The 27,974-nt window shown below is 37.7% G+C and overlaps 1 protein-coding gene across 2 annotated transcripts in view; it reads right to left on the bottom strand.

Moving 5' to 3' along the window:
- The window catches only part of THEMIS (thymocyte selection associated), a 189,224-nt gene that overhangs the window by 12,689 nt on the left and 148,561 nt on the right, over window positions 1-27,974 (bottom strand). The window contains exon 5 of one of the 2 annotated variants that reach the window (XM_032339576.1): window positions 1,066-1,219. The exons of the other annotated variant lie outside the window; for it this stretch is intronic. Within the exon in view, the coding sequence (XP_032195467.1) occupies window positions 1,066-1,219 (154 nt within the window). The remainder of the gene's footprint in view (window positions 1-1,065; window positions 1,220-27,974) is intronic. 2 annotated transcript variants of the gene reach the window in all.

Raw genomic sequence — 27,974 nt, 5'->3', positions numbered from 1 at the left:
TACAAAACCAAATAAGGAGGGGAAAGGAACAAACCATATGCTTAAGAATAATTACAATTTCCATTTTCCTACAAACGAAATGTGAAGTTTCAAAGATAAAGTGTGATAGATATTGAGCTGCTTTGGTGTGTCTAAAATATATCCAAAAAAGAAAATTCTCATTTCCCTTGCTAACTCATCCCAGATTTTTACAATATAGAAGTTAGTCTGAATGCTGTCAACTTCTCCGGAAGTCCATTTACTCTTGTTTTGCTTTTAGTAGAGATAAAAAACATCAGATCATCATCTCTAGAAACAAAACTATTGTAATTCAAATCTACATTAGGTTATTTATCTGATGCATCTTTAAGTTAAAGACATCTCAATTACTATAACCTTTTTTCACCCCATTAATCCTTTTGTTAATTCCTCCAAAAATTTAAAAACATTACTGTCATGATAATACAAGCAATATTAAACACTTCTTGGCCATGAAAACCATAAATGAGAAAACTCTAATAAAAAGGAAAAATGAACAGACCTATCATTGTGTTTAATATTTTACTGCACTTAAAACTACATTTCTTGGGCGCCTGGGTGGCTCAGGCGCCTTAGCCTCTACCTTCGGCTCAGGTCATGATCCCAGGACCCTGCTCAGCAGGGAGCCTCTTTCCTTCTCTCTCTCTGCCCTGCCTCTCTGCCTACTTGTGATCTCTGTCAAATAAATAAATAAAATCTTTCTTAAAAAACTACATTTCTTTTTTTAAAGATTTGTTTCTTTATTCGAGAGAGAGAGAGTGCACACAGCAGGGTGGGCTGCAGAGAGAGAAAGAATCTTGAAGTAGACTCCCGAATGAATGCAGAGCCCACCACTGGGCTGGATCTTAACACCCCAAGATCATGACTTGAGCTGAAATCAAGAGTTGGGCGGGCATCCAGACACCCCTAAAACATTTCAGTGAGATTTGCAGTTGAGGCAGTCACGTTGACGGAGCCTTATATTCCAAGCAAAGTGGAAGTTAGAATCTGTAAATTAGGCTTGTGACATGTAAACAGTTAAAACCAGTAACATGTGGCTTCACCGACCTGTGGTTACACTGGGGGCTGCTAGTTGAGCTGCTCCACTCTTGCTTCTCTCTTTCTCCAATTCGGCCAAATCACTCTGACAACCAACTGGTACTTTTGAATCCAGGCCAGCTTGATTTGAGCGCAGTTTCTTGGATATGTCTACATGGAGACTCTGAAATGACACAGGCCAGAGTGTCTGATTCCACAAGTAAATTATCAGTCCAAAATAAATGCTTCCCAGAGATATGACAAGGATAAACATTTATCATATGGCAAGTTATGTTTGTATATCTGAATCAGAACATTCTATATGTCAAAGTGACTTACAAATTACACTTTCGTCAATATATTTTGGTAATCTAGGCACGGAATTTTTGAGATGATCTAAGTGACCAGAATAAGTCACCTCAGACTCGGAAAACCATCTACAAATCCCATTTGAGTAAATCATTTTCTTCTTGTGAAACTTAGAAGATACTTTTCATTTAAAACATTTTCACTCGGTTTTTATTATTATAGTTAAATTATCCAGCATTTCATTATATATCACATAATTACATATTGTATAATGAAGAGCAGGTTTCATTTCTGCAGTATCTGTAGACTTTTTATAAATGAAATCATCACAGCTAGTTTAAATTAACCCACATTTGTATCAGCATTATTCAAACTTGACAAAGCTCCTCCAGTCAGTTTAAGAATAATAATTCATCCTAACAATGAATTATTAACGCACAACATCAATGGACCTTAAAACACATCTCCCATATAAGAGATGTCATAGTGTTTGATGTTATTCTATCATATTGTATGCTTTAAAAGAATCATCAGATAGGAGCAAAAACTAAAGACCTAAGTAGGAAATGGAACTTTCGGCACTTTGCTTCATATCCAAATTCAGATTAGAATTTTTTCAGTTTAAATATGGCTACATAGTATCCTAGATTCATGCAGGCAAAGTTAATGCCATCCACATTAACCATTTTGGTTTACTAAAGGAAGGATGATGAGCATTTTCCTTAAGTTCCTACTACAGACCATGTGTAGCATTAAATTTATTAAAACCTTCATTAGAAGCTTGATTGAAAGGCTTTTAAAGTTTGGAAAGGGCCAATAAGGAAATTACAACCCACCATAATTAAATAACTGGCCCAAATAAACAGAATGAATGGTGCCGAGCCTCAGGGATATGTCTCCCAACCTTTAGGAGTCCAGTGCTCTTCATGCCGCTCTACAATTCATTAATTCATTTACCCATTCAGTGCGGTGGACTGGTTGCACTGACAGCCCTGATTCTTTACCTCTCTCCATATCCATGTCCTTTCCATGTAATTTTGCCATGCTCTCCTACTCTGACTTTTGACGCATACATGTGACTTCTTCTGGATTAATAGGATATTGGCACATGGACATAGACAGAGACTTGAAAGAGACTTTCGCAATTGACTTTGATCACTCTTGTCCTTTGACCATGCCATGCCTAGACTAGATTGCTGGAATTTAGGCAGGACAGAGAATAAAGTCAGTTTACCCTAGTCCTCAGAGCTGAGACAGTCAATAGCCAATGGAACCACAGATATCTGGGTGAACCCACCCTAGGTCAGTTGAAACTAAGTCAGGTCAGCTGAACCCCACAGCTTCAAGGACTAAATAATGTGGTTTTAGCTATATGCATTAAGTTTTTCTGGTAAGTATGCAGCATTGTGTGGCAATAGATAAATGGTATCTCCAAAAGCCATTTATCTATAGAATCCCAGATACTGGGTATGAGAAAACAAATGCAATATATAAAATGTAATATGTAAATATGACATAGTCTCAGACTTTAAATGGTTTAAACTAGTTTCTTAAATTATTCAAGTGGAGAATTAAGCTAGAGTGTGTGGGATGCATGGGTGCCTCAGTCAGTTAAGTGTCTGCCTTTGGCTCAGACCATGATCCCAGGGTCTTGGGATCAAGTACCACATTGGGCTCCCTGATCAGCAGGGATCCTGCTTCTCTCTCTGCCTACCACTCCCTCTGCTTGTGCTACCTCTCTTTCACACATACACACAAATAAATAAATAAAACCTTTAAAAGATAAGAGTGTGGTAAGTCATTTGTAGATAATTCTCAAATTCCTTCTTTAATAACAAAAGTTGGGATCCAGGTAATAACAGAGGGCAACTCAAAAGATCAGAATTTGAATATCAGCATTGATCAAAACAAAACTACTACACCTACTTATATTTGATTCATCCACAGCCCACAAAAATGTAAGTCCATCACTCAGTTTGAATTTTTTAATTTATTGTCAGGCCTGACACATAGTTTGTCTTAGCACACAGCTTTGAAAAGAAGCAGATTCAACCAGCATTTAAGTGCTTTCCTGATTTTGATAATAGATGCCTTTGGAAAGTATATTATTATTTCAAATGATGATTATTAAATCATAGTTTTTCAGTACTGAGCAGTAAACTAGATTAAATAAGAAAGGTAGCTTCTTGCTTTTTCATAGCAATTTTAATCAGTAATATTAAAATTTCAATTGACAGGATTAAAACAATTATCACTTTCAATTGATAATATTAAAACATTGAGGGGAAAATGTAAGGTCATGAGAATTTCACGTATTATAATATACCCCAGACTTCAAAGAAGAAACACAGAACTTCAATAAAGTTCTTAAACCTGAAATCTGTAACTTGAAAGGCTGAGCAGATCAAGGCTGATAGATCATAATAGGTCAAGTACTACACAGGCCTGGTGCATCTGGGTGCAAACCTCTGACAGATTGGGCATTTTATGAACAAATTAGCGCTTCAATAATTAAGAACCCCATTTTTCTAGAGGCACCCCCACAATGGGGTCTCCTCTATCTAGACAAGCCATCTCAAGTTTTCCACTCTCTCCTAACCTTTACTTGGTACAGATGAGCTCCTGTTCCCTAGTCCTAATGTAATGTGAGGTAGATGTTTCTTAAGCTACTGACCCTGTCATATTCTCTCAACCTTGTCTACTTATAGTCAGTCCCTCTCTCCAGTTCCCTGGTTCTCCAAACCATTCACAGATACTGATTTTCCCCACGATGCTCCATTCTTCACTGCCCAATCGCCTTCCATTAATCATCAGTCCCTTCCTCTTTCTCTCTCTTCTTTCTTATCCCTTGGATTCCTCCACAGTGCCTTCAGAACTTTGCTCTGTAGTTTGCAATTTTCACTGCATATTCAGCTTTATTTCAGAACATTGTCTCTACCTCCCTACCTTGACTAAAATTCCATTCTCCATTGAAGACAGTATTTCTCCTGCAAACAAAGATGGCTGCTTATTCCTCCACACCCTAGATACTCTCAGGTTGTATTTTTCATTGTTTCCTTCCCTCCTTGCTAAATATCCTTGCTTCTTTTATATTCCTGCCAGCTAGCTATGCACCATCTCCCCTCTTGCTGGAACCAACTATCTACTAATCTCTAGTCACAATCCATCTTTCATAAAAAGACTAGATCATAGTTTTCCCTTCTAGCCCCAAGATCCTGGTTGATGTTCACATCGGCACAGACATTCTACTCAATATCCTGACCAGATCTCTTTATTAAAAATGAACTTTACACTTCTCTACCTTAGACTTTCATCCCCAAAATCAGACCTGAAACCTGTCATAACCTTTTCCACCTCCAAAATGACTAAGTGTGTTACTCTCTCTCTCACCTAATCTCCTATTCTTTATTGTCTGTAGTCCAGCCAAGCTCCCATCTCCAATACTGCTTTTTCCACTACAATAGTTCTTGGGCCTCACCAGAATCCAAGCCTCACTGATCCCTTTGCTTTCCCCTATATCCACCAGCCTTCTAGATTCATTTTCCTTTGTTCTCTACACAATATCCATCCCAGTTTGAAAACTTTCATCTGGCCAGTAGAGTGTCAGCCTTTATGCAGCTTTACCCCTCAGCAACATTTGACATGTCTAGTCACTCCCTTTCCTTGGCTTTGATGTCCCTCCTACCTCTCTCACTACTCATTCTTAGTCCCGTTCTTGGTTTGACCTTTTTTACCTAAACAATTGACTGTTAAGACTTTCTCAAAGTTTTGGTATTGACCCAGTTTTCTTTGTACCATCCTGGATAATCCCAATGATCACATGGCTTAACTTACTGTCTATGTATTTATGACTCCAGGGATAAGGAGAGATTTATTAAATGAGATGACTCTAGGCCTGTGCGCCATGATCAGCACTCTAGATTCTGATTCTAATGTCTTTAAGCTCTATCATTACACCACTCTTCCTTCTTATCTTAAGGCTTGGCTTTTCTGTTTGCCTAGAACATTCTTCACAAACTCTTCCTCCTTAATTTTGCTAAGTATGTCTCAAATTCCTGTAGGTTTTCCCTTACCATGTAGCATTTAGCCAGCACCTTTGTTCTCTAGTCTTTGAGTACCTTGTAGTTCCACTGTGATACAGTTTTCACAATATAATTAAATAATACCTGGTTTGTTGTTTAATATCTATCTCTCTGGTTAAAACATAAACTCACTCAGAATAAGGACTATGCTTGTACTATTCGTTGTTCTCAGTCCTTATCGCAGGGCTTTTTTAAAACAATTTTAAAAAGCTTTTATTTATTTATTGAAAGGAGAAAGAGAGCATGAGTGGGGAGATGGACAGAGGGGGAGGAAGAAGCAGAGTCCTCGCTGATCAGGGAGCACCTGTGGGACTTGATCCCAGAACCCAGGGTCAGGACCTGTGTTGAAGGCAGACCCTTAACTGACGGAGCCACCCAGGTGCCCCTAGCTCAGAGTTTTAAATATAGTAGGTATTAAATAACTACATACTAAATTAATGGAGAAATGCATGAATAAATATAGACTTAATTTTTATGACTTTTTCTTTGGCTAGTCTATCAATGGATACAACATCGGCACATGTTCCTATGTTAGAAGTGATATGCAGTCACTTTTAACAGTAACACTTAGTATGTATTTGAAAGGAACACATATTTTAACTTGTTTGATCTGTTAAAAAAAACACACATTGCAAATTTTGTGGTTTTAAATAAATTCCCTGTGGCAATCCTTGCAAACACTATACGGTATCCCATCTATTTCTGTGGCTCAAGTTAGATTGGTTACTATCTATGAAAATTATAAATCAAAGAATGGTTATATTAGAGAAATTGAGAACTTAGTGTGTATACACATTGGCCCCATATTCCCTAGGGAAGAAATTGTGACCTGACAATAATGGAAGAAATAAAACTCTGCCAGGTACTACTTCAATGATGTCAAGTCTTCAACCTGAAGATTAAGTCCAGAGGAAAACGAGAAAAATAAAATGTGTGCAGAGAATAGAGAGGAATAGAGATAAATTTGAACTGGCACACATCAAGTCTTTCTGACTATTCTATAGGCGTAGTTCAAAAATAAACCCTGTTTGTTTTGTGTAATTCTGACTTAACTTGTCATTGGAAATGAGTTGTTATAATCCTGCCTGCTAATATAAATGACTATTGAATTATTTTTCGTGTTATTCTTAGCTTATAGTTTGTATATTGCTTTTAGGGTTTCTGTTGAAAGCAATTATCCAATTATAAGACACTGAATATTTTTCTTATGAAGGAGAAAGGAACAAATAAATATTACCCCCCAAAATATTTTCTTTTTTCAAATCCATCTTTCATCTTTCATCTCTTACCTATGGCCATATTGTTGGGGAAAAAAATCATCCTTTTCCAAACAATTCATTGAGATTTCAGGTTCGTGATTATATTCGTTCGTGTCCTTTCTCCCCAAGGGCTAAACTCATTTTTTTTAGAAAGTCACACAGGGCCTGTCTTGACCCAGGGACTAACCGTCATTCACATTTTACACAACACAAAGTACCTCAGATAACGTACTTTACTTTTTACTTGGTTAAAAAAAAAAAAATCAATCACTCTCCTAACAGACTAAAAAAAGCATCCTCTTCTCTCCTTATATAAACAACTGCTCCTTTCCACAGCCTGTACTTTTTCACTTCAGAAAAGTGAATTCAAGAGATATGTGAGAAGACATTTCAAATGATATTTGGGAGGAAATTTCTCATTAAGTAACTTTTCTTCCTCAGAATTAAATTATACTTAAGAACAGTGGTAACAGTAATTCAGAAACTACACATTAAAATAAATAAATGAAGTTCCAAATCCAATCATAAGAAACACAGGTTTGAATATTCAAATTATCATTCCAGGAGAACATGTAATCCTCTATGCATCTGTCTTTTAATGTGTATGTGTGTTTTCTCTTTTGTTTGCTATATGGTTGAATCACCATAAATAATTCAGAAGATTATTAAGTGGTTTAAAAAAACTAATAAATTTCTCATGGTGCATTATAAAGACCCAATTAAATGGAGGCAAATGTTTGGTTTTTCTGAGGAAAATATTTAAACAAGCAAGAATCTAAACTGAAAAATAATTTGAAGTTGATCATCCATACAAACAGTGCTCTCTTTCAGACAATAACGTGAGGTTTCATAAAATCATCCATCTATACTAATAAACTGTCTTTTTACGCAGAATATGTTCTTTAAAAAAAAAAAGATTTTATTTATTTATTTGACAGACAGAGATCACAAGTAGGCAGAGAGGCAGGCAGAAAGGGGGGGGGTGCGGAGCAGGCTCCCTGCTGAGCAGAGAGCCGATTCAGGGGCTCGATCCCAGGACTCTGGGATCTTGACCTGAGCCGAAGGCAGAGGCTTTAACCCACTGAGGCACCCAGGTGCCCCGAATATGTTCTTTATACCAACTCCAAGAGAGTCCTTTTGAGCTTGTTCCTCCCAATCCCGATGAACCATCTTTGGCACCTTTCCTGTCCCTTGTAGCTTTAGGGGGTTTGTCCAGTGCTGTGGTTGGCAGGCTTCATTTCATCAGTGCATCAAAAGCCCACTGTCACCTCTCCTGCCCATCCCAGAGTTCCAGGCTGTGGCCCTCCCATGTCAGACTCCTTGCTAGTATCCCTTACCCTCTTCAGCAAGGGCTTCCCCTACCCCACTTCAACCAAACACACCTTCTTCAAATGGAACCGTGCTGGCTGGACTCTGAACTGGCAGCTAACTGGGGACCTCAGTAATAACAGATCATGTTTAGACACTCTCGGCCCAATTGTAGTGAACAAGTGGGACAGATCCCTTTCTTGCCTACTGCAAGTACTACCAGAAGTTCAAGACATTGAAGATTTGGGGTCTTCTGTCTGCCCTACTCTTTCTCTTGGATCAGAGAAGAGGCAATTGGCCTATGGGGAGTGGTGGGGGAAAGCCTGTATCTGCTTCCCTACTTGCTCTGATGGAAAAAAAAAAAAAAAAATGACAGCTTTCCATCTCAGCCCTTCAAGAACTTCTTCTAACTGCTCAATTTACTGAGACCAGATCCAAGAAAACAAATCCCTCCCTGCTGGGACTACTAGAGAACTGGAACCATGATCAGGCATCATATATCAAAGATTGTTCCATGTTCTCTGGGAAAGAAATCATTCATTGTTAAAACTCCTTTAAACCTTCATTTTCAAAGACGTATTTCTAGAACATATCATGTATTAAGGAAAGATATTATTAGTATGCATATATTTCAGTTGCTTCTTTCTCTATCTTCCCTGCTGGAAACAGGGAACTGGATAGATTGACTTCTAGAAGTCCCAGCATTCTGATTTGATGTTGATTTGACCACCCCCTTGGGAAAAAGCAAATCCTAACTCATGAAAGCAGGAAGAACTCAATATAATCACACACTGTGTTTGATTTAAACAAGTTTAAGAATTTTCCTTCAGAGTACTCAGGGTAAAGAACCTCTTCACACCCCTTTGTCAAGCTCAATTCAATCTGCCTCTTGCTATTCTGATCTTCTATAAATTTAGCCATAAATGAAATGGACACTTGAAGCAAGGCTTAACCAATATATCTTTATTTGAAAATGAGGCCAGAAGAGACAGCTAATCTGTACATTTATTAATCTTAAGGAGATAAATGAGAGGTCCGGCTGCCCTCAAGCCCTCAAAGACGTTAGCAACGTCACTCCAGATAATGGACAAGCAAGCCAAAGGGTTTGCTGTATCAGAGCTGCTATGGTCAGGGCATTCCCTACAAAATACCAAGGTCAGTTCACTTACAATGATTCATGGACACTGGAATAATTCTGTAAATAAATAAATTTTCTTCTTTCTCTTTATTTTGTCTTCCTGCAAACTGTAAAATTACTAATTCCCATAACTATTGTTCAAACCTTTATAGCTCCTATTTTAATTGGAAAATCATAACTCTTAGATGCCGTGGGGGCAATCTGTAGGCAAAGGGCAGGAAAATTAATCTTGGTCTGAATTAGAGAAACAGAAATTACAGTAGAATAAAGTATGTGACACATTTTTTGTTTAGATTAGTTTTTCGTGCAATTAGTGTTTAATCAGTAGACATATGAATAGCATTTGAAAAGTGTCCAGCAGAGCAACACTTGCTGCAGATGGCAGATGGGAACGGCAGTGTACCATATAATAGTTCTGTGTCTAGGAAAGTATTCTAAATTCATTTCTTAAAAAATTACATTTGAAATCATTTTAACCTTCTGGGTATGAAAGCACAGGCTTCCATGTAAGTCTTTGGAAGGTTATCTCTCCTGGCAACCTGATATAAAATACTGCTCTATTATTATTTGAGTTAGAAATGATTTTGATGAGTATGATGCATCTAACTCTTATGTTGCCAGGTGATATCTAGGTCCTCAAGTTTTCTCAGTTATCTGAGGATCTCTCTTTGAGTTCCTTGTGAGGGGTCCAGAGACGATATTTCAATTTTTTTCCTCCTTTAGCAAGCTCGCAGTCACCGCCGGGCATCCCGCAATCTTAGGAAGTTCTTTAATCATGTAATTGATTGAGATTGTGGCCATCTGAAATCAATTCCCACAGCTTTTCCTGTCTCATCTTAGAAACGCACTTGATCTCTCATCTTTCTTACAAAGGGTAACTGTCTTCTTTCTAAAGTCAGTGCCTCCTGCTTTGACTGCGACACTCCCCCCGACTCCCCCTTTGACTTTATCAATTACTCTGCCCACTTGCATTGTACTCTCTGACCCTGCTCTCCACTGCCTCATTCATTTTCTGCCAAGCTTTAGTAAGAGTAATCTATTCTTCCTGGTCTTTTTCTTCCCCTCCCACTCACTTAATATCTGGGTATTTACAGAGCGCAATCTGGTTTCTGTTCTTACCACTTGACTGAAAATATTTTCACCAATAACTTTTTAGCCATCAGTCATAAATCCCATGGCCTTTTCTCAGATCTCACAGTTCCTGAGCTTTCTGCTGAACGTCACTCTGATAACCATCTCATCATTTGAAAAAAAAAAAAAATTCCCCTCAATCTCCAGTAACACTGTTTTCTCATCTTCTTTTAATCTCTTGGATCCTTATTCACTCATCTGTTTTGCCATCTTTTCTCTTTCCTGCCAACCTCTAAATCAGTGATCTCTGAACTACTCTGATTACATGTGCCTAATAAAAACTTGAAGCATAAGACATAAATGCCACACATGTATAAAATTATGTATGTATGTACTCTACTAACATATATAATTAGGTATATTTACTTTACTGATAATATATCATGTGCATTATAAAACAAATTCAGAGTAGACATTTTAAAATAATAAAGTTGATTAAAATTGAAGTAAAAATATTTTAAGCAAAATTATTTATTACTAGTATTGAGAAACATGGTTGAATCATTTTCATTATTTTTTAAATCTTGATTTAACACTTTGTGATATAGCAATTCAGTGGTTTGTTTCATAATTCAGTGGATTGATATACTGGGTTTTCGTGGCTGTCACTGCTAAAAACGATACTTCACAAAGGCACACAGATCCAAATGAGAAAAGTACATTGTTAGTTGCTGTAAGTCATGATACATCTTTTCAATGATGCCTACTAATTTTGCAAAGATATTGTTGAAATTGGCTGGTAAATTCCTATCTTCCCTGATGTCAAAGTGAGGGTCAATTAATTAATATTTAACTATTGGATTTTTCAAAAGATTTTTTAAAATTTATTTGTCAGGAAGAGAGAGAGAGAGAGCAAGAACAAGTAGGAAGAGCGACAGGCAGAAGGAGAAGGAGTCTCCTCGGGAACAAGGAGCCCAAGGTAGGACTCAATACCAGGACTCTGGGATCATGACCTGAGCCAAAGGCAGATGCTTAACTGATTGAGCCACCCAGGCATCCATAACTATTGGATTTTTTTAATTCACTATTTATTTGAAAGAGAGGGAGTGTGCGCTTGAGCAGGGGAAGGGGCAGAGTGAGGGAGAAGAGACAGTCCACCAGCAGACTCCCAAGTGAGGGCACATCCTGATGCAGGGCTCCATTACAGGACCCTGAGATCATGCTCTGAGCAGAAATCAAGAGTCAGCTACTTAAGCGACTGAGCCTCTAGCTGCCCCTAACTATGGGATTGAAAACACACTGAAGGGGTCCCTGGGTGGCTCAGTCGGTTAAGCTTCTGCCTTCAGTTCAAGTCATGATCCCAGGGTCCTGTGATCAAGCCCCACACTGGGACCCTTGCTCTGTGGGAGCCTGCTTCTCCCTCTTGCTTGCCTGCTGCTCCCCCTGCTTGTGCTCTCTCTCTCTCTCTCTCTCTGCCAAATACATTTTTAAAAGATAAACACACACACACACACACACACACACACACACACACACACGCTGAAATCCTGTGGAAGATTTTGTAAGTGGTTAGAAAATCTGTTTGCAAGTTTTTAAAGTTTGCAAAATGAGAAGTTACATTGTTTTTAGCTATGGAAGCACAAAACATCAGAAATATTTGAAAACAATCCATTTCTGAAATATTCTATATAGGATAATTGATTCTTTTGTTACAGCTGTTTTTGCTCCTTTTAACTGAAGGGTCAGCTCCAGCACCTATGTGGGCATTCCTCTAGATGCCAGACTGCTGGACAGGCCCCCGTGGATAAGGTAGACAAATTTGAACAGTCACCTTTGTGCAAAATAAAGTTTACTATTAGCACATCTTTAATTTGGAGAAAAATGATCTGTCACAAGACAATCACAAATCTTTAAACCGTACAAAAGCGTACCACAGTTACTCCTCATCTCACAAAGTATCTGAGGGTCCTACTATACTTTATACTTTTGTTTCTATAAATCAGCCTTCTATTTAAAACATTGTCCAGAACTTTGTAAACTTCTGGCTACAATTTATTTGCTGTAGGAACTTGTTTATAATGACACTGGGAATACGTTTCAGAGGTAGAGTTATGTTGTTAATCTCCCTTTAGAATTACCTTCAGAAGTCTAGGCAGCACCATTGCTCTAATAGCAGTTGTGCTGACTCAGTTCATCCATAACGCCATGCTTCCGCTCAAGAGGTCATTAAGGGATAGAACAGTGGATTTCCCATGCATTAAAAAAAATACCTCATGGATTTTATTATTGAAGCATAATCTAGCAGATACAATAAACACAGACGTTGGGGGAAAAACTGAGCTCTCACACAACTTTGCAGAAAATCTCCCTTACTGAGTCATTTGTTCATACAAATAATCGTAAAAGCTAACAGTTATTTTGTGCTTACCAAATTCCAGGTACTATTTTGTGCCTGTTACCTATATGACCTCATTGAATTCTTCAGCATTTCTTTCCCAAGCACCTTCCAAGAGTATTTTCAGGAAAAGAAATGGTTATGTTTTTCACCATATTGCCTCTTTGTATTATTTTAGCTATTTTAAGGGAGGACTGGTATATTGATAATATGAACTGTGTTTTTTTCTTTGTCTCTATTTAAAATCTCAAAAGAGTTGAACATTAATTTTAGTGAGGTTTGAATGTAATGAAGTACTGGATCGGTTACAACATAATTACAAACAGCACTGAAAAACTGTGAACAATTGTCTTCACGTTCTTTTTGCTTAGTTTGAAAATATATTGTTAACCATGAAGGCTTCAATTTCCAGCTGCTAACATCACATTACACAGTATAAACTATGGTGAAATTCATTGTCACTGAGGATATTTGTAAATCTTCATTTCAATTATCTTGAAATTTTCAGATTTCTGGCTAACATCTTGATGGGTATGATTAGTTCGTCTTCTTATAGTTTTTTCCTCATAATGTGGCTGGTGGAGAAATATGTGAAGTATGAGAACTGTCAATTCTACTTTTCTTTTTTATCACTGTTCATATCATATCACTTTTGTTCATATTATAATATTTTAATAAATTTATCTTTCGAAGTATATAATACTTTTAGAAAAAGCATGAATAATGACAACACAATGACTTGATACACACTGAATACATCTGTGTAAGTACTACTGAGATCTAGAAGTAGAATATTGGTAGGTCCCAGCAGCTCCATCACGTCTTAACCCGTACATTTCCAACCCCTCTTCCCCAAAGCTAACTAGTATCCTGACTTCTAATGTCATAATTAGATTTCTCTCTTGTTTGGAAGTTTTATATGCTCTAAATCATAGAGTATATTCTTTTCTGTGCCTGGATTCTTTCTTTTTATCTCTAACGTCAGAGTAGTCCATTGTATGAATACACCAAAATTTATTTATCTGCTCTACTACAGAAGAACATTTGAGGTTTTTTTCTACTTTATAGCTATAATAAAAAATGCTGCTATGAATATTTCTACACATGTGCTTTTGTACACATACATAAACATTTTTTTCACATATGCATAAGCTTCTGTGGCTTTTTTTTTTTTTTTTTGGTAGGCATTTAATTGTTGGGTGAAAGTGGGTATTTAAGTCCCTCTTTAGTAGATTCCACAAACTTGTTTTCCAGAATATATTCTCATCGGGAATACACAAACTTCCAGTTTCTCTACAATCTTGCTTCGATTTGGTACTGTCCAACTTTTTACTTCATCATGCTATGATTCTATGGTATTACCTCATCGTGGTTTCCATTTACATTTCTCGGATGACAAGATTAAATAGCTTCGGTGTTTTATTGGTCATCGTGAAACACCAATTTTGTGAAGTACCGTTCAAGTATTTTGCCCATTTTCATTACTGGGCTGTCCGTATTTTTGTCACTAGTTGGTAAGAGTTCTTTACGTATCTGAATACAAGTCTTTTTTAGTATCCTTTACCTGTTTTGCAAATAAGCTTCCCCTCTATAGCCTGCCTTTTCACTCTCTTAATGGTGTCTTTAATAGTATAATCTTTGACTGATGGGTTTTTTTTTTTTAAGTATTTTTTAAGAACACTTGTCCATTTTGTCAGACTCAATTTTGCTTGAAGTAGAGAATACAATTTCCAAACAACTTGACCACATTCATTTAATCTACAGCATAGTGCAATGCTCTCAAATGAAGGGGGCCTAGTCAGGCTCCCATTCTCAGATACTTAGTCTCTGGAAACAAACAAACGAACAAAAAATAAGATCCAGTAGCCAGAATTGCTCTATATTTTTAGATAACAGTGATCAACTGGTAATTTTATTAAAAAAACACAAACTAACAACAGCAACAGCAACAAAAAGCACCAGATGCTATGTATCTCTTGATAGAAAAAAACACAGCACTCATTATGGAGTAGTTTTCCCAGAAATTCAAACCTCAACCTATTAAGTTTCAAAATTTAATTATTAATTCACAGGAAAACAAGTCAGAAGTTCATCTTAGTAGGAAGTAACTCACAGGCAGAACAACTCCAGAATATATGACATAAAGAATATATATTTCTAGAATATATGTCATATGAAGAAACTGATAGACAAAAATCATATGTGAAGTATGAGAAATTGAGGAATAGAAGGTGTTTGGAAAACAGCAAAGTGCACTAAAACATAACAGTCCAGTTTCTACACAAGTTGCTCTAAAAAACTCGCAAAAGAAAAACCATTTCCACCCCTCCTCACTGGCAATCACGATCAGCAGAATCATGTTTTGGGAAACTCTATAGAAGGAATCCAGTTTCTTCAACCAATTTGGAAAAAAAGATGGGAAGAATTCTATACGTTCAAAGAGACTTAAAGGGTGTCATTCAATTGCAATGTGTGTACCTTACTGAGATCCTGACTCAAACTGTAAGAAAACATTTTTATAAGACAACCAGGCATATCTTATTTCTAACACAAGATCTGATATACTTAAGGAACTATTGCTATTGCTTTCAGGTATGATACCTATATTGTTTATTTTAAGAATCACCTATGTTTCAGAGGTATCCAGTGAATTATCTGCTAATAAATTAAATGAAATGATGTCTGCTTTTGTCTTTTCCCCAAAAGAGCCAGTGGGGCTGAATAGTAAGGGATATAGGTAGAACAAAATTAATCTTGACTTTATAGTTGATGAAGCTGGCCGATGGGTGTCTGGAGGTTCATTATGCTAGTCTCTCCACCTTTATATGTACTTGAAATTTTCCAGGATAAAAAGTAAAAAAATAGCTTGATCTGACTTGAGATCAAGACAGCAGACTTGGGGCGCCTGGGTGGCTCAGTGGGTTAAGGCCTCTGCTTTCAGCTCAGGTCATGATCCCAGGGTCCTGGGATCAAGTCCCACATTGGGCTCTCTGCTCAGCAGGGAGCCTGTTTCCCTCCCTCTCTCTCTGCCTGCCTTTCTGCCTACTTGTGATCTCTGTTTGTCAAATAAATAAATAAAATCTTAAAAAAAAAAAAAGACAGTAGCAGACTTATGTACAATGTGAGGACACACAAAAAATATACTGTATGGCAGAGAATAGGCAATAGCTCCTTAAATCATCTTAGCTGCCTAAATTTGGAGTTGGGTTAGCACTGACTTGGCTAGTATGACATTGCTGGATCCCTTACGCTCTCAGAGGAACATTTCAGAGACTTGACTCAACTTCTCCTGAAGCTACACAAGAAGCTGTGGTCTGGACAACAGTGCACGAGTTGGGGGAGGGGATGGGGTCAGGGAGTAGGGTTGCAAGGTAGCAGCAAGGCTGACAGGCCTGGAGGGATTTGCTGGTGGACAATAACACAGAACAGATCCTCCCCTGTGACCAAACTCACCATTTAACGTGGCATTTGCTTTTGGTTAACTACAGGGAATAAAGAGAGAAAAGAAGAATGTTTGGGCCCAGGTGTCTTTTCCCATCTATACCTGAATTTCTCACTCTATAAAAATGAAAAATTTAGACCTATCCCTTGATATTTTAGTAGTAGTGCATGTATTGAGAAGAAATTAATTTTATTATGTTATTTGTATATTGAGCAGAGATTTTATTTACTTATTTTTATTTTTTATTAACATATAATGTATTATTTGCTTCAGGGGTACAGGTCTGTGAATCATCAGTCTTTTTTTTTTTTTTTTAAGATTTTATTTATTTATTTGACAGACAGAGATTACAAGTAGGCAAGAGAGGCAGGCAGGGAGAGAGGAGGAAGCAGACTCTCTGCCGAGCAGAGAGCCCGATGTGGGGCTTGATCCCAGGACCCTGGGATCATGACCTGAGCCAAAAGCAGAGGCTTTAACCCACTGAGCCACCCAGGTGCTCCTGTGAATCATCAGTCTTACACAATTCACAGCACTCACCACAGCACATACCCTCCCCAATGTCCATAACTCAGCCACCCTATGCTTTCCCCCCACAACCCCTAGCAACCCTCAGTTTGTTTCCTGAGATTAAGAGTCTCTTAGAGTTTGTCTCCCTCCCTGGCCCCATCTTGTTTCATTTTTCCCTCCTTACCTCCCAGGAACCCCCCCACCGCCCTGCCTCTCAAATTCCTCATATCAGAGAGATCATATGATAATTCTCTTTCTCGAGCAGAGAGATTTTAAATTCATACTTAGAAAATACTGACTATGAAGTGTCGTTCACACATACACATATTGAATATATATATATATATATATATATATATATATATATACCACTTAAAATTTGACAGAAATGTTTCAACTCACTCCAACGTTACTTTGAAAAGAGAGAAATTCAGTAGACAGTAAATTGATGATCAGGGATATTTAAGAGCCGAGCATTTGTCGATATCTTTATAACACTAAAATCTAGCCTCGGGATCATATAAGCACCCTAAATACATTAAAACCTCTACACAAGTTGTGTGTGCAATCTGTCATTATCATCTGCCGAATAAAAACTCAGCTGACAGGCAAGCTATAACAGTCAAAGCTGAGAAATGCAACTCAAGTGCTAAAGGATTAAACAATATTCTCAAATGCAAACCAGACTAGAGTCGAGGCTAAAGACTCCTTGTTTTCAGACCTATGTCCAGATTCTTTTTCTTTCCTGCCATTTTATTCATTTCTCCATATTCTTAACCAAAGTTGTCAGAGTTGTGTATTACGTTGCCCTTACTGTAATTATAGGGTTTATCTCAGTTTCTGATAACTAGAAAGTGATGAGTAAGGAAAACTGAATAACCAGATAGAATAAAAGCAAAATATCTGTCCGTTCCTTCTTTTTTCCCGATGTTAGAGAAAAGGTAAACCAACAGGACAAAAACAAGAGAACAATGATAAGCCTGTAGTTATTAATTAAAGCTTGACTCAGGTAGTGTTTGATTTAAAATGTCATTTCCTTTTGCGTTAAAGGATAGGCGGTCAACGAATTCTTAACAAAGCAAGGGGGGAGCTTTTGACTGTATTTTAGCAGTAACTGCTTGTCCCCACCAGATGGCAGTCTTCCCCAGACCTTTGAAGCTGCCTCCAGAACGTAGCTATTCACTGCTGACAAAGCAGTGAGATTTTATCTAAGTACTCGGTTTGAATATGGGAAATCTGCCAGGACTCCGTGGCTCCAGGATTAAATGTCTCTTATTTGAAAAGAGACTTCCATGAGCAGAGGTTTTTATTTATTTTTTTTTAAGTCATACATATTATCTTCGGGACAAAGGCTATTTACATAAACTTGAGGCTTAAGTTGAGCTTCTCAGGATCTCAGTTGGCACTTTTTTCTTGATGCTCAGCACCCCAAGAGGCTGGTAAATGCACTAGTGAATGTTTCAGAGTATTGTATTTCTTAAACAGGAGCCAAGGAAGAAGTATTCAAATGCCACCCATATCTCAAGTATTCTCATCTAATCTCAGCTCCTAGAGTATTTACTTAAAACATTTTCATTTTCTTGGCAAGGAGCTATGTAAATACATTCAATTTTACCTTTTTTTTTTTTTTTTTTTTTTTTACATATGTCCTTGAGACATTTTGACTAATGTGTTAGGTTTGAGAATTTTACTCTCTAACTAGATGTGCACAAATATATCATAAACTAATTCTGGAATAAAAGGCTTATCTCAATGATCAGTGACATTTGCATTCAGGAATTACAAGCAGTTGAGAATTCATCTACTCCCTATATTCCTAGAGAGAAACCTGATGCATTTTCCACTTTTGTATTTTTAATTTGTATTTCTAACAAATTCCTATCCTTGACACAGATCAGTATTAGTGTACTACTTTTTCAATACAGGAATTCACACAAGGCTAGATGCTGTCTATACCTTAGATAGGGAGAAGGCTAGGAACATTCTCACAGGGGGCCTACACGGGGCAAAAGGTGAGGCTCTGGGACACTTCTCGGGCAGGGAGAGCATTATGGTGATTCAGGGAGGCACATCAGAGGTGGGACTCTGTCCTTATTACCTTGGCTTTTTCCTACTGGAGGGCCGCAGAGAATGACATACAAATGGCTGTCAGACACATGAAAAAATGTTCATCATCACTAGCCATCAGGGAGATTAAAATTAAAACAACACTGAGATATCACCTTATACTAGTTATAATGACCAAAATTAGCAAGATAGGAAACAACATGTGTTGGAGGGGATGTGGAGAAAGGGGAACCTTCTTACACTGTTGGTAGGAATGCAAGTTGGTGCAGCCACTTTGGAAAACAGTGTGGAGATTCCTCAAGAAATTAAAAAATAGAGCTTCCCTATGACCCTGCAATTGCACTACTGGGTATTTATCCCAAAGATACAGATGTAGTGAGGGACACCTGGGTGGCTCAGTGGTTTAAGCCTCTGCCTTCAGCTCGGGTCATGATCTCAGGGTCCTGGGATCGAGCCCCACATCGGGCTCTCTGCTCAGCGGTGACCCTGCTTCCCCCTCTCTCTCCTCCTGCCTCTCTGTCTACTTGTGATCTCTCTCTGTCTATCAAATAAATAAATAAAAATCTTAAAAAAAAAAAAAGATACAGATGTAGTGAAAAGAAAGGCCATCTGTACCCCAATGTTTATAGCAACAATGGCCACAGTCACCAAACTGTGGAAAGAACCAAGATGCCCTTCAACAGACGAATGGATAAGGAAGATGTGGTCCATATACACTATGGAGTATTATGCCTCCATCAGAAAGGATGAATACCCAACTTTTGTAGCAACATGGACAGGACTAGAAGAGATTATGCTGAGTGAAATCAGTCAAGCAGAGAGAGTCAATTATCATATGGTTTCACTTATTTGTGGAGCATAACAAATAGCATGGAGGACAAGGGGAGTTAGAGAGGAGAAGGGAGTTGAGGGAAATTGGAAGGGGAGGAGAACCATGAGAGACTATGGACTCTGAAAAACAATCTGAGGGGTTTGAAGGGGCAGGGGTGGGAGGTTGGGGGAACCAGGTGATGGGTATTGGAGAGGGCACGGATTGCATAGAGCATTGGGTGTGGTGAAAAAAACGAGGAATACTGTTATGCTGAAAATTAAAAAAAAAAAAGAAAAGAAAAGAAAAAAGAAAATGTCATCTCCAAATAGGACAACTGCAGGAGTCCACGATAGGACACCCCAAAAGATGCCACTTTGGGATATTGATTACCTTGAGCTGTAGGCACTTAAAAAAAGAAAGCAAATTGCAAGGAAAGACTATCACTGAGCTCCCTTTACCTTCTTAGAGACAGATCCCCCATCGACCAGAAGACTGACTTTTACCCCAGAAGAGACTAGAAGGTGACATCCCACCCAGACAAACTTTGTCACAAATTGCCACACCTCCCACATATTTTTGTAGAGGCCCATTCATTTTCCCTCAAAGTTATTTTTGAAAATCATTCTCCCCTAAGAAGCCTGAATCACCTAACCCTTTTGGCCATTAAGATGGTATTTAAAACTGAATTTAAAGCTACCTGTGTTACTTGGTTTCCCTAGGTACCTCCCTTGTATAACATGAGGTCTACATGTTGGTAAACTTCTGTTTTCCTCTTGTTAATTTGTCTTTTATTGTATGGGTCTCAACCAAGAACTCAGAAGGGGAGAGGAAAAATTATCTTCCTTCACCTGCACTATTTATACCTAATAGAGAAATGTACAAGCTAGTGAGAAAAACTAGGGGTAAATTCTACCCTGCCCTAGATTCTCATTCTCTCATTCTCTCCTCTCAACCCAACTCCACACAACGCAGTATGCTGCAGATCTAGAGATCTATTTTTTATATTTCACATGCATAATATAATGCAAGTATTAGAATTCAGTATAACTTTTGGTTAAAAAAAAAAAAAAGTACTCATTACCCGGAACTAAATTCACAGCCATTCACAGAGAACAGTTTTGTAATTCAGTTGCCAAATAATGTAGTGTATGTGGATACAATTATGTATAGAAAAGGGAAATTTTCTATGGATGGGGAATTTGGGACAAAATTACTCAGGTAAACAATGCAACAAGGAGAAGCTGTAGTATTATTCATGGTAGTTGAAAACAAAGAGTTCTATTTCAAAAGTGAAAAGTCATAGGCTTTTCTTATAAAATTAGAGTTTTTTTAAAAAGGCTCTATATTTAAAATGTATTTAAAATTCCTCTATAACTCCTATGCTGTAGCCCAAAGGATTAATTCCAGACTGCTTCCTGTGACCTTTAAGATGAGTCCACAACTCCATTTCATGGTTCCCCTTCTCTGCTCTGCTTTTGCTCTGTAATTTCCCGAGTAGGTTGTGAGTTATTTTCAAGTCCATTCTGCTAGATAGTATGATCCTGGCTATTCTTCTGCTTGCTTACCTTTGAAATTTCTAGTGAGTCCTTGATATATATATATATATATATATATATATATATATATATATATATATATTTCATTAATCAATTAAGTAACTCATGGCTAGTTTTTTGACTATGTTATTTCTGGAAAATTCCAGAACACCTGAGAAATACATGCCTATTCATTTTTCCCTGGAAAGCTCTCGAATACCTGTGTGTTGTATTAGTTCCCTGGGGCTGCTGTGGTAAACTACTACCAGCTGGGTGGCTTACAGCAGCAGAAATCTCTTCTCTAAGACTTCTGGAGGTCAGAAGCTTAAAATCACAAGGTATCAGCAAGGCTGGGTGTCCTCCAGAAGCTCTGGGGGAGAAACCCTTTTGCCTCTTCCAGCTTCTTCTGGTTGTTGACATTCTATCGCATCCCTTGGCCCCTGGCCACATGACTCCAAACTCTGCCTCCATCTTCACGTTGTCTTTTCCTCTATGGTTTTGCGTGTCTAGACCCCTTCTCCTCCTCTCTTGTAAGATATGCATAATGGTGTGTAGGGTCCACCAGTTCAGCCAGGATAAAATCCTCCTCTCAAGATCCTTACTTTAATCACTTCATTGCCAGAGAAGGAGATATTCATTCTTTGGCCATATAACGTGATAGTCAGATTTTCAGGTGATTTAAGTGTAGGCTACTTTTTAGGGACCACATGTAACATACCACAACCTGAGAGTAAATAATTGAGACTGGGAAGATACAAAGTCAAAACTGGGTTCAGGCTACCTATCACCAACATAGTATTTTCTTCGAGACCTAAACCCAGATGTTTCTATACCTCTGATATGGAACCTTTATGGAGAGTACTCTGGTGGATTGCTAATGTGAAGGGAGCTTTAAATAAACTGACATTTCCTAGAGAAGAAAGGGATGCCTAAGACAAAAGTAGAGAAGACCCTGGAGATAAAAGGTAAATTGGGAGACAGACCTGCTCAAGGCCCTCTGGCCCTGCACAGTGGCAGGCCAGTGTTGTGAACATATGGGGATGGAGACCTCAAATGCATAGAGTCCAGAGAGAATCATTTGGAAGCTGATCCAAAAGGTGCCTAAGAAGTCCAAGGTGAAAAATTAATTGTCATTTCCCAGGAATAAAAGCGTTGAGAGAGCAAGAGCGAGCAAACTGGGGGGTAAAAATAAATAAAAATTACTTCCAGCTACCTCGAAGGGTTCGGAACAAAGGAAGAACCATCCCGTGGGAAGGCAGAAGTGCCATGTGAAATGCCTGGGCTTGGGTGACCTCTTCAGCGCCGTAGGCCTCACAAATTGTTCCAAACACAAGAACCAAAATAAGGTTTTATATGAATCTGCAATCTGTCTGCCACTTTGCCAATATTCTTATACTCTGAGATTCCATTATCCTAATAGTTAAAAACACAAGGGTTTTTTTCTAGCTTTCGTTGAAGGGCTCACATTCATACGGAGCAGACCAGCCTCTGTTCAAGGCACGTTCTGAACAGCTAGTGCCCGTACTGATTTCTTCTGGGGTCATCTCTGGAAGCATGGGCTTGTAAGGAGGGGGATGCAGGAGGAACCACTGGAGAAGGGGTCCTTGGACCCTAAGAGAGAAATTCACCCCGATTCCTCCAGGAGAAGAAGTATGAAAATAACAGAACATTGGCAATAAGAAACTCATTTATTTCCCTCCATACCAGGCAGGTGGGAGTTTTTTTTTCACAGCAGACATCTAAAATCACTTAAAAATACCCATATAATTAGGTGCTGGAAACTCAAACATGAAGCAGGGCTCAAAACAGATAATAGAAGAAAAAGTAAGGATGGCATTTGTGACTGACTCCATGTTTGAAGTCACCAGTTTGTCACGCTGGTTAATGACGGTATCTTCTCAGACAAATACTACTGGTCTGGAAACCTCTAGTGGACTTGAACATTACTAAAATCTCTATTGGATATAAAGTTTAAACTCTTCATGGAGCCCAGTGATTAAAAAAAATAGAACAAAAGTGATTAATTAGGTGATTTTAATTAAACTCAGTTGCATAGCCAATCCAATTGATTCTTTTAAAAGTGTCTCTTACTTGGTCTAAAACCTCCTAATGTCATTAAAAAATGGTGACCGTAAAGGCCAGCCCCATTTTGCTGAGTTGCTGCAAACATACATGAGATTATAAACAACTTGACCATTTTTTTCCTTTTGCTATCTGAAAATTAAGCAAGTATGTAGTTACAAATGGCTGTGGAGAAGCGGATGACCTATTTATTGAAGCAGTCTGTGATGGACATAGCATTATTCCCCCAGAGAGCATTTATGAGTTCCTAGGACTCCAATATACAAACTATAAACCATTTACTACAGTATTTTTTAAAAGAAAGGAAATAGGAACTTAGGGGGTATTTTATGTTGTGTGTGTGTGTGTGTGTGTGTGCATGTGTACATATATTATATTTCCACCAAGTGTTCAAACTAAAAATCAAAAACCTTTTAATATTTTTGCTCTTATAATCATGTTTGAAAATATTTCCATCTTTCTTCCCTCATCATTTGCACATGTTTGTTTGTCCATACCTGAAAAGTACTTAAATTTTATAGATACCATCTATGGGAAACCAGTAAAGCCCTGCAAATACTGTAGCTCTGCAGAAAATTCAGTTATAAACCTGGAAACCTACTATCCAACTTCTCTATTTCTCAAAAACATGTAGTTAATAGACACAGAAGGAGCAAAAGATAACAGTATACAGACACAAATTCTAAACATTTAGGCAAGATAACCATTTTCCTTAAACTTTGCCAATAAGCCTTCTGGTGTGTTTTCAGTACTTTTAAGGGTCAAATAATGACCTTCACCTCATTTAAACATAAAAGTATCATCTTTATTTCCTTTTGGATTTCTTCTGATCTTGAAACTAGATCTTTGAATAGCATTGTTTGCTGTTGCTTATCAAATTCCATTTACAGTACTACTGACTTACAATCATAGATGAATACTCTCCCAAATATGACACACATTTTATTCCATAATAAAACAAAGATGGAAATGAAGTGAAAGAGGAGGATAAACCAAGTAAGGAATGATTTCTTAAGGCTTGAAGCGTAAAAAAATTTGGAGACACAACAAAAAGTGGTCAGCTAGGAATTCAGAAACTCTTATAACCAGCTTCTCCAATTCCCTAAGTGACTTATGAAGTCACTATGTTTCCTCTTCTTTTCAGTTAATCCTTTACTATACCAGCTAATTCTCATAGCAGATATGCTGATCTGATCTATATCCTAATCTGCAAAATGGGAATAACAGCTATTGGCTGGCCAAGATAATGGGTCAAGGTTACATGAGGCTGGTCAGGCTAGATAAGAGAAGAAGAAATCATTGGAAATCAGATACTTTCTGACAGGTGACACTTAATCCCCAAGCAAACAATAATAACACCAGTGAAAAATTATCCCAAAAATGACTACCACAGAAAAATTAAGGGAAAACAATTTACAGAAGTTCTTTGTAGGACAGATACATTACTTTATGGAGGGAAGAGGGAAGAGATACAGATCATTATGGAAAACAGTATGGCACTTCCTAAAGAAATAACATAGAATTACCATTTGAACCAGCAATGCAACTTCTGGATATACATTCAAAAGAACTAAAATCAGGAACTCAAATAGATATTTGTGCACCAATATTCATAGCAGCGTTATTGACAATAGCCAAAAGTGGAAGCAACGTAAGTGTCTATCAACAGATGAAGGGATAAACAAAATGTGGAATATCCATCCAATGGAATAATGTTCGATCTTAAAAAGGAATACAATTATGACACACGTTGCAGCATAAATGAGCCTTGAAGACAGTCTGCTGAGTGAAATAAGCCGGACTTAAAAGGACCCAAAAATATTGTGTAATTCCACTTATATGAGGTACCTGGAGTTGTCAAATTCATATAGACAGAAAGTAGATGGTGACTGTCAGGTCTGGGAAGTTGGGGGAATAGGGAGCCATTGTGTAATGGATACAAAGTTTCAGTTGGGGAAGATATAAAAGTTCCAGAGATGGATGGTGTTGATGGTTGTACAGCAATGTGAATCCATTTACTGCCATTGAATTTTACAAAAAAAATTATAGATCAAAATGGTAATTTTATACTGCGTGTATTTTATCACAATGAAGAATATTTCTTCCCGAGTTTTACAAAGCTGATTTATGAAAAAGGCTACCATATAAGAGAACAAATTATTTTAAAGATAATACACAAGATATGAAAGGTGAAAGAAAGAGAAATCGGGCCATTTTCTTGAGGAAGGTCTGCATGCTTATGCATGGTCCAGAGAGGGCTACAGGCAAGAAGCACCTGTAGGCTACTACCTTCTCCAGATTAAATAATGAGATCTCCAGATGGCCAACAGACAAGGAAAAAGTGCTCCATATCACTCAGCATCAGGGAAATACAAATCAAAACCACAATGAGATACCACCTCACACCAGTCAGAATGGCTAAAATTAACAAGTCAGGAAATGACAGATGCTGGCGAGGATGCGGAGAAAGGAGAACCCTCCTACACTGTTGGTGGGAATGCAAGCTGGTGCAGCCACTCTGGAAAACAGCATGGAGGTTCCTCAAAAAGTTGAAAATAGAACTGCCCTATGACCCAGCAATTGCACTATTGGGTATTTACCCTAAAGATACAAATGTAGTGATCTGAAGGGGCACGTGCACCTGAATGTTTATAGCAGCAATGTCCACAATAGCCAAACTAGTAAAGAACCTAGATGTCCATCAACAGATGAATGGATAAAGAAGATGTGATATATATTTACAATGGAATACTATGCAGCCATCAAAAGAAATGAAATCTTGCCATTTGTGATGACATGGATGGAACTAGAGGGTATTATGCTTAGCAAAATAAATCAATCAGAGAAAGACAATTATTGCATGATCTCCCTGATATGAGGAAGTTGAGAGGCAACATGGGGGATTTGGGGGGTAAGAAAGGAATAAATGAAACAAGATGGGATGGGGAGGGAGACAAACCATAAGAGACCCTTAAACTCACAAAACAAACTGAGGGTTGCTGGGGCCGGTTGGGGGGGGGGGAGGGGGAGGGTGGTTGGGTTATGGACATTGGGGAAGGTATATGCTATGGTAAGTGCTGTGGAGTGTGTAAACCTGATGATTCACAGACCTAATAATACATTATATGTTAATAAAATAATGAGATCTCAGTTCTGAAGACAGTTTTACTTTACAGCCTCTTAATTTCAAGTTTATCACATGGCTGCTGATCTTCAGAGCACCAAACACTCCAGATACGAAGTCTAAGCTGGAGAAAATGTCATCACCCTCATTTTTTCTCCCACCCAAAGCCAAATTAAATGAGAAAGTCAGCTTGGCATTTAGAAATTTGTGGACGTGAATGGAATGAAGGAAGTTCATGTTAGAAATATGCTTGGTGGTTAAGAGGAGTTAAAGAATGAGATATTTGGAAAAAGAGTAGAGCAGAATTATTTTGTTCAGAGGATCAGCTATTCAGTCCTTAAATGTAATGGGGATGGAGTATAAAAGATTTCTTAAGCTAGAGTTTCTTAAGGAAAGGTGTACTTGTGTTTCTTAGTTGCTATGGGATTAGCTTTGTGGGCAGATGCTGAATTCAAACAAAACTCAAGACATCTATCTTATTGTGCCCCAGGCTACTTGACACACATGATGAGGAGGAGGAGGAGGATTAAATCAATTCCTTTCATAAATCTTAGCCCAAATTTCCCAGGTACATAATATATCACAAAAGCAAATCTTACATTTAGAATAACTTCTATTGAAAACAATGTATAAATAGTGAAAAACAAATCTACATTTTGCAATATTATTTTAGTCATTTCTGTATTATGCCTACAGGTGTTCCCTGAGGTAAAAGAACAACAGCTCACTAGTTTTACTTCCAACAATCTAATATGTTACCCTTTGAAAATTGCTTTTGGCCCAGAAAAAAATAAAGGTAGATAGTAAAGACAAATAACTGAGATTTCGAAATAAAACTTTTATTACATCATTGAAACTGACCAACCTTCCAATATCTGATACAGGTACAATGACTAGAGGTGCCCCTACAACACTGGATTTTTCATTGCCTGCTCCAGGCAATTATTCTCCAATAAGTTACAGAAGCTGCAAATATCTTTATTGGGTTTGCCAGAATCATCTGGACTTACCTTAGGAAGTTAAAGAGGGGTTGATCTTTCAGAAATTTCAGTGGAAAGAAAATTTGTCGTTAGTAGTCTCTTCTCTCGCTCATTCTCCCTCCTTCAATTCCCCAAATCCCCTTATTATCTTCATGTTATCCCAGACCCTTCATACTGTATCAAATGTATAACTGACAGATATGAGAAGGAAAGAAAAACGTAAAGAAATAAAACACAGTGGTACTTACGTAAGGATGGCTCCTGTGCTTTAGAGATATTTAAGCAGAAACCACTCCTTAACTTCACAAGGAAATCAGCCAAAGTGACCAAAACAGCACTCTTACACATTCTAACTAGGGACAGCTTAAATTATTCCCTAACCTTTATTAAAAGCAACTTGGAGATATGTATCAAGGTCTTTAAATATTACTGTACCCTTGATCGATAGTTCTACTTGTGGGAAATATGCCTAAGTAACTAATCTTAAACATAATATGTTTTATACAGAAATATTATAAATAATCATCAAAAGACAATTAAAACCCAAGTAATGCAGAGTAACTGGGGAAACTATAGTGAATCCATAAGGTATTTATTGAAAGTCATTTAACAAGGGGATCTATAATACCTATAAATATCTTCATGCTATAATTCATATGGAAAAAAAGCAAATAATAGTGCAGGTAATATTATAGAATGTGTTTGCATTACGGTATCAAATTATAAGTACTGACCTGTTGGTGTGAACATAATAGATTAGTAATTTAGCCTATATATTTGGATCCCAATTCTAATTCAATGTATTCAACTATGTTACTTAAAGTCAAAA

The sequence above is a fragment of the Mustela erminea genome, chromosome 4 (assembly GCF_009829155.1).
Source record: "Mustela erminea isolate mMusErm1 chromosome 4, mMusErm1.Pri, whole genome shotgun sequence".
NCBI lineage: Eukaryota > Metazoa > Chordata > Mammalia > Carnivora > Mustelidae > Mustela > Mustela erminea.
Note: the sequence above shows the minus strand (reverse complement) of the source record. Positions and strands in the feature narration are given on the sequence as shown.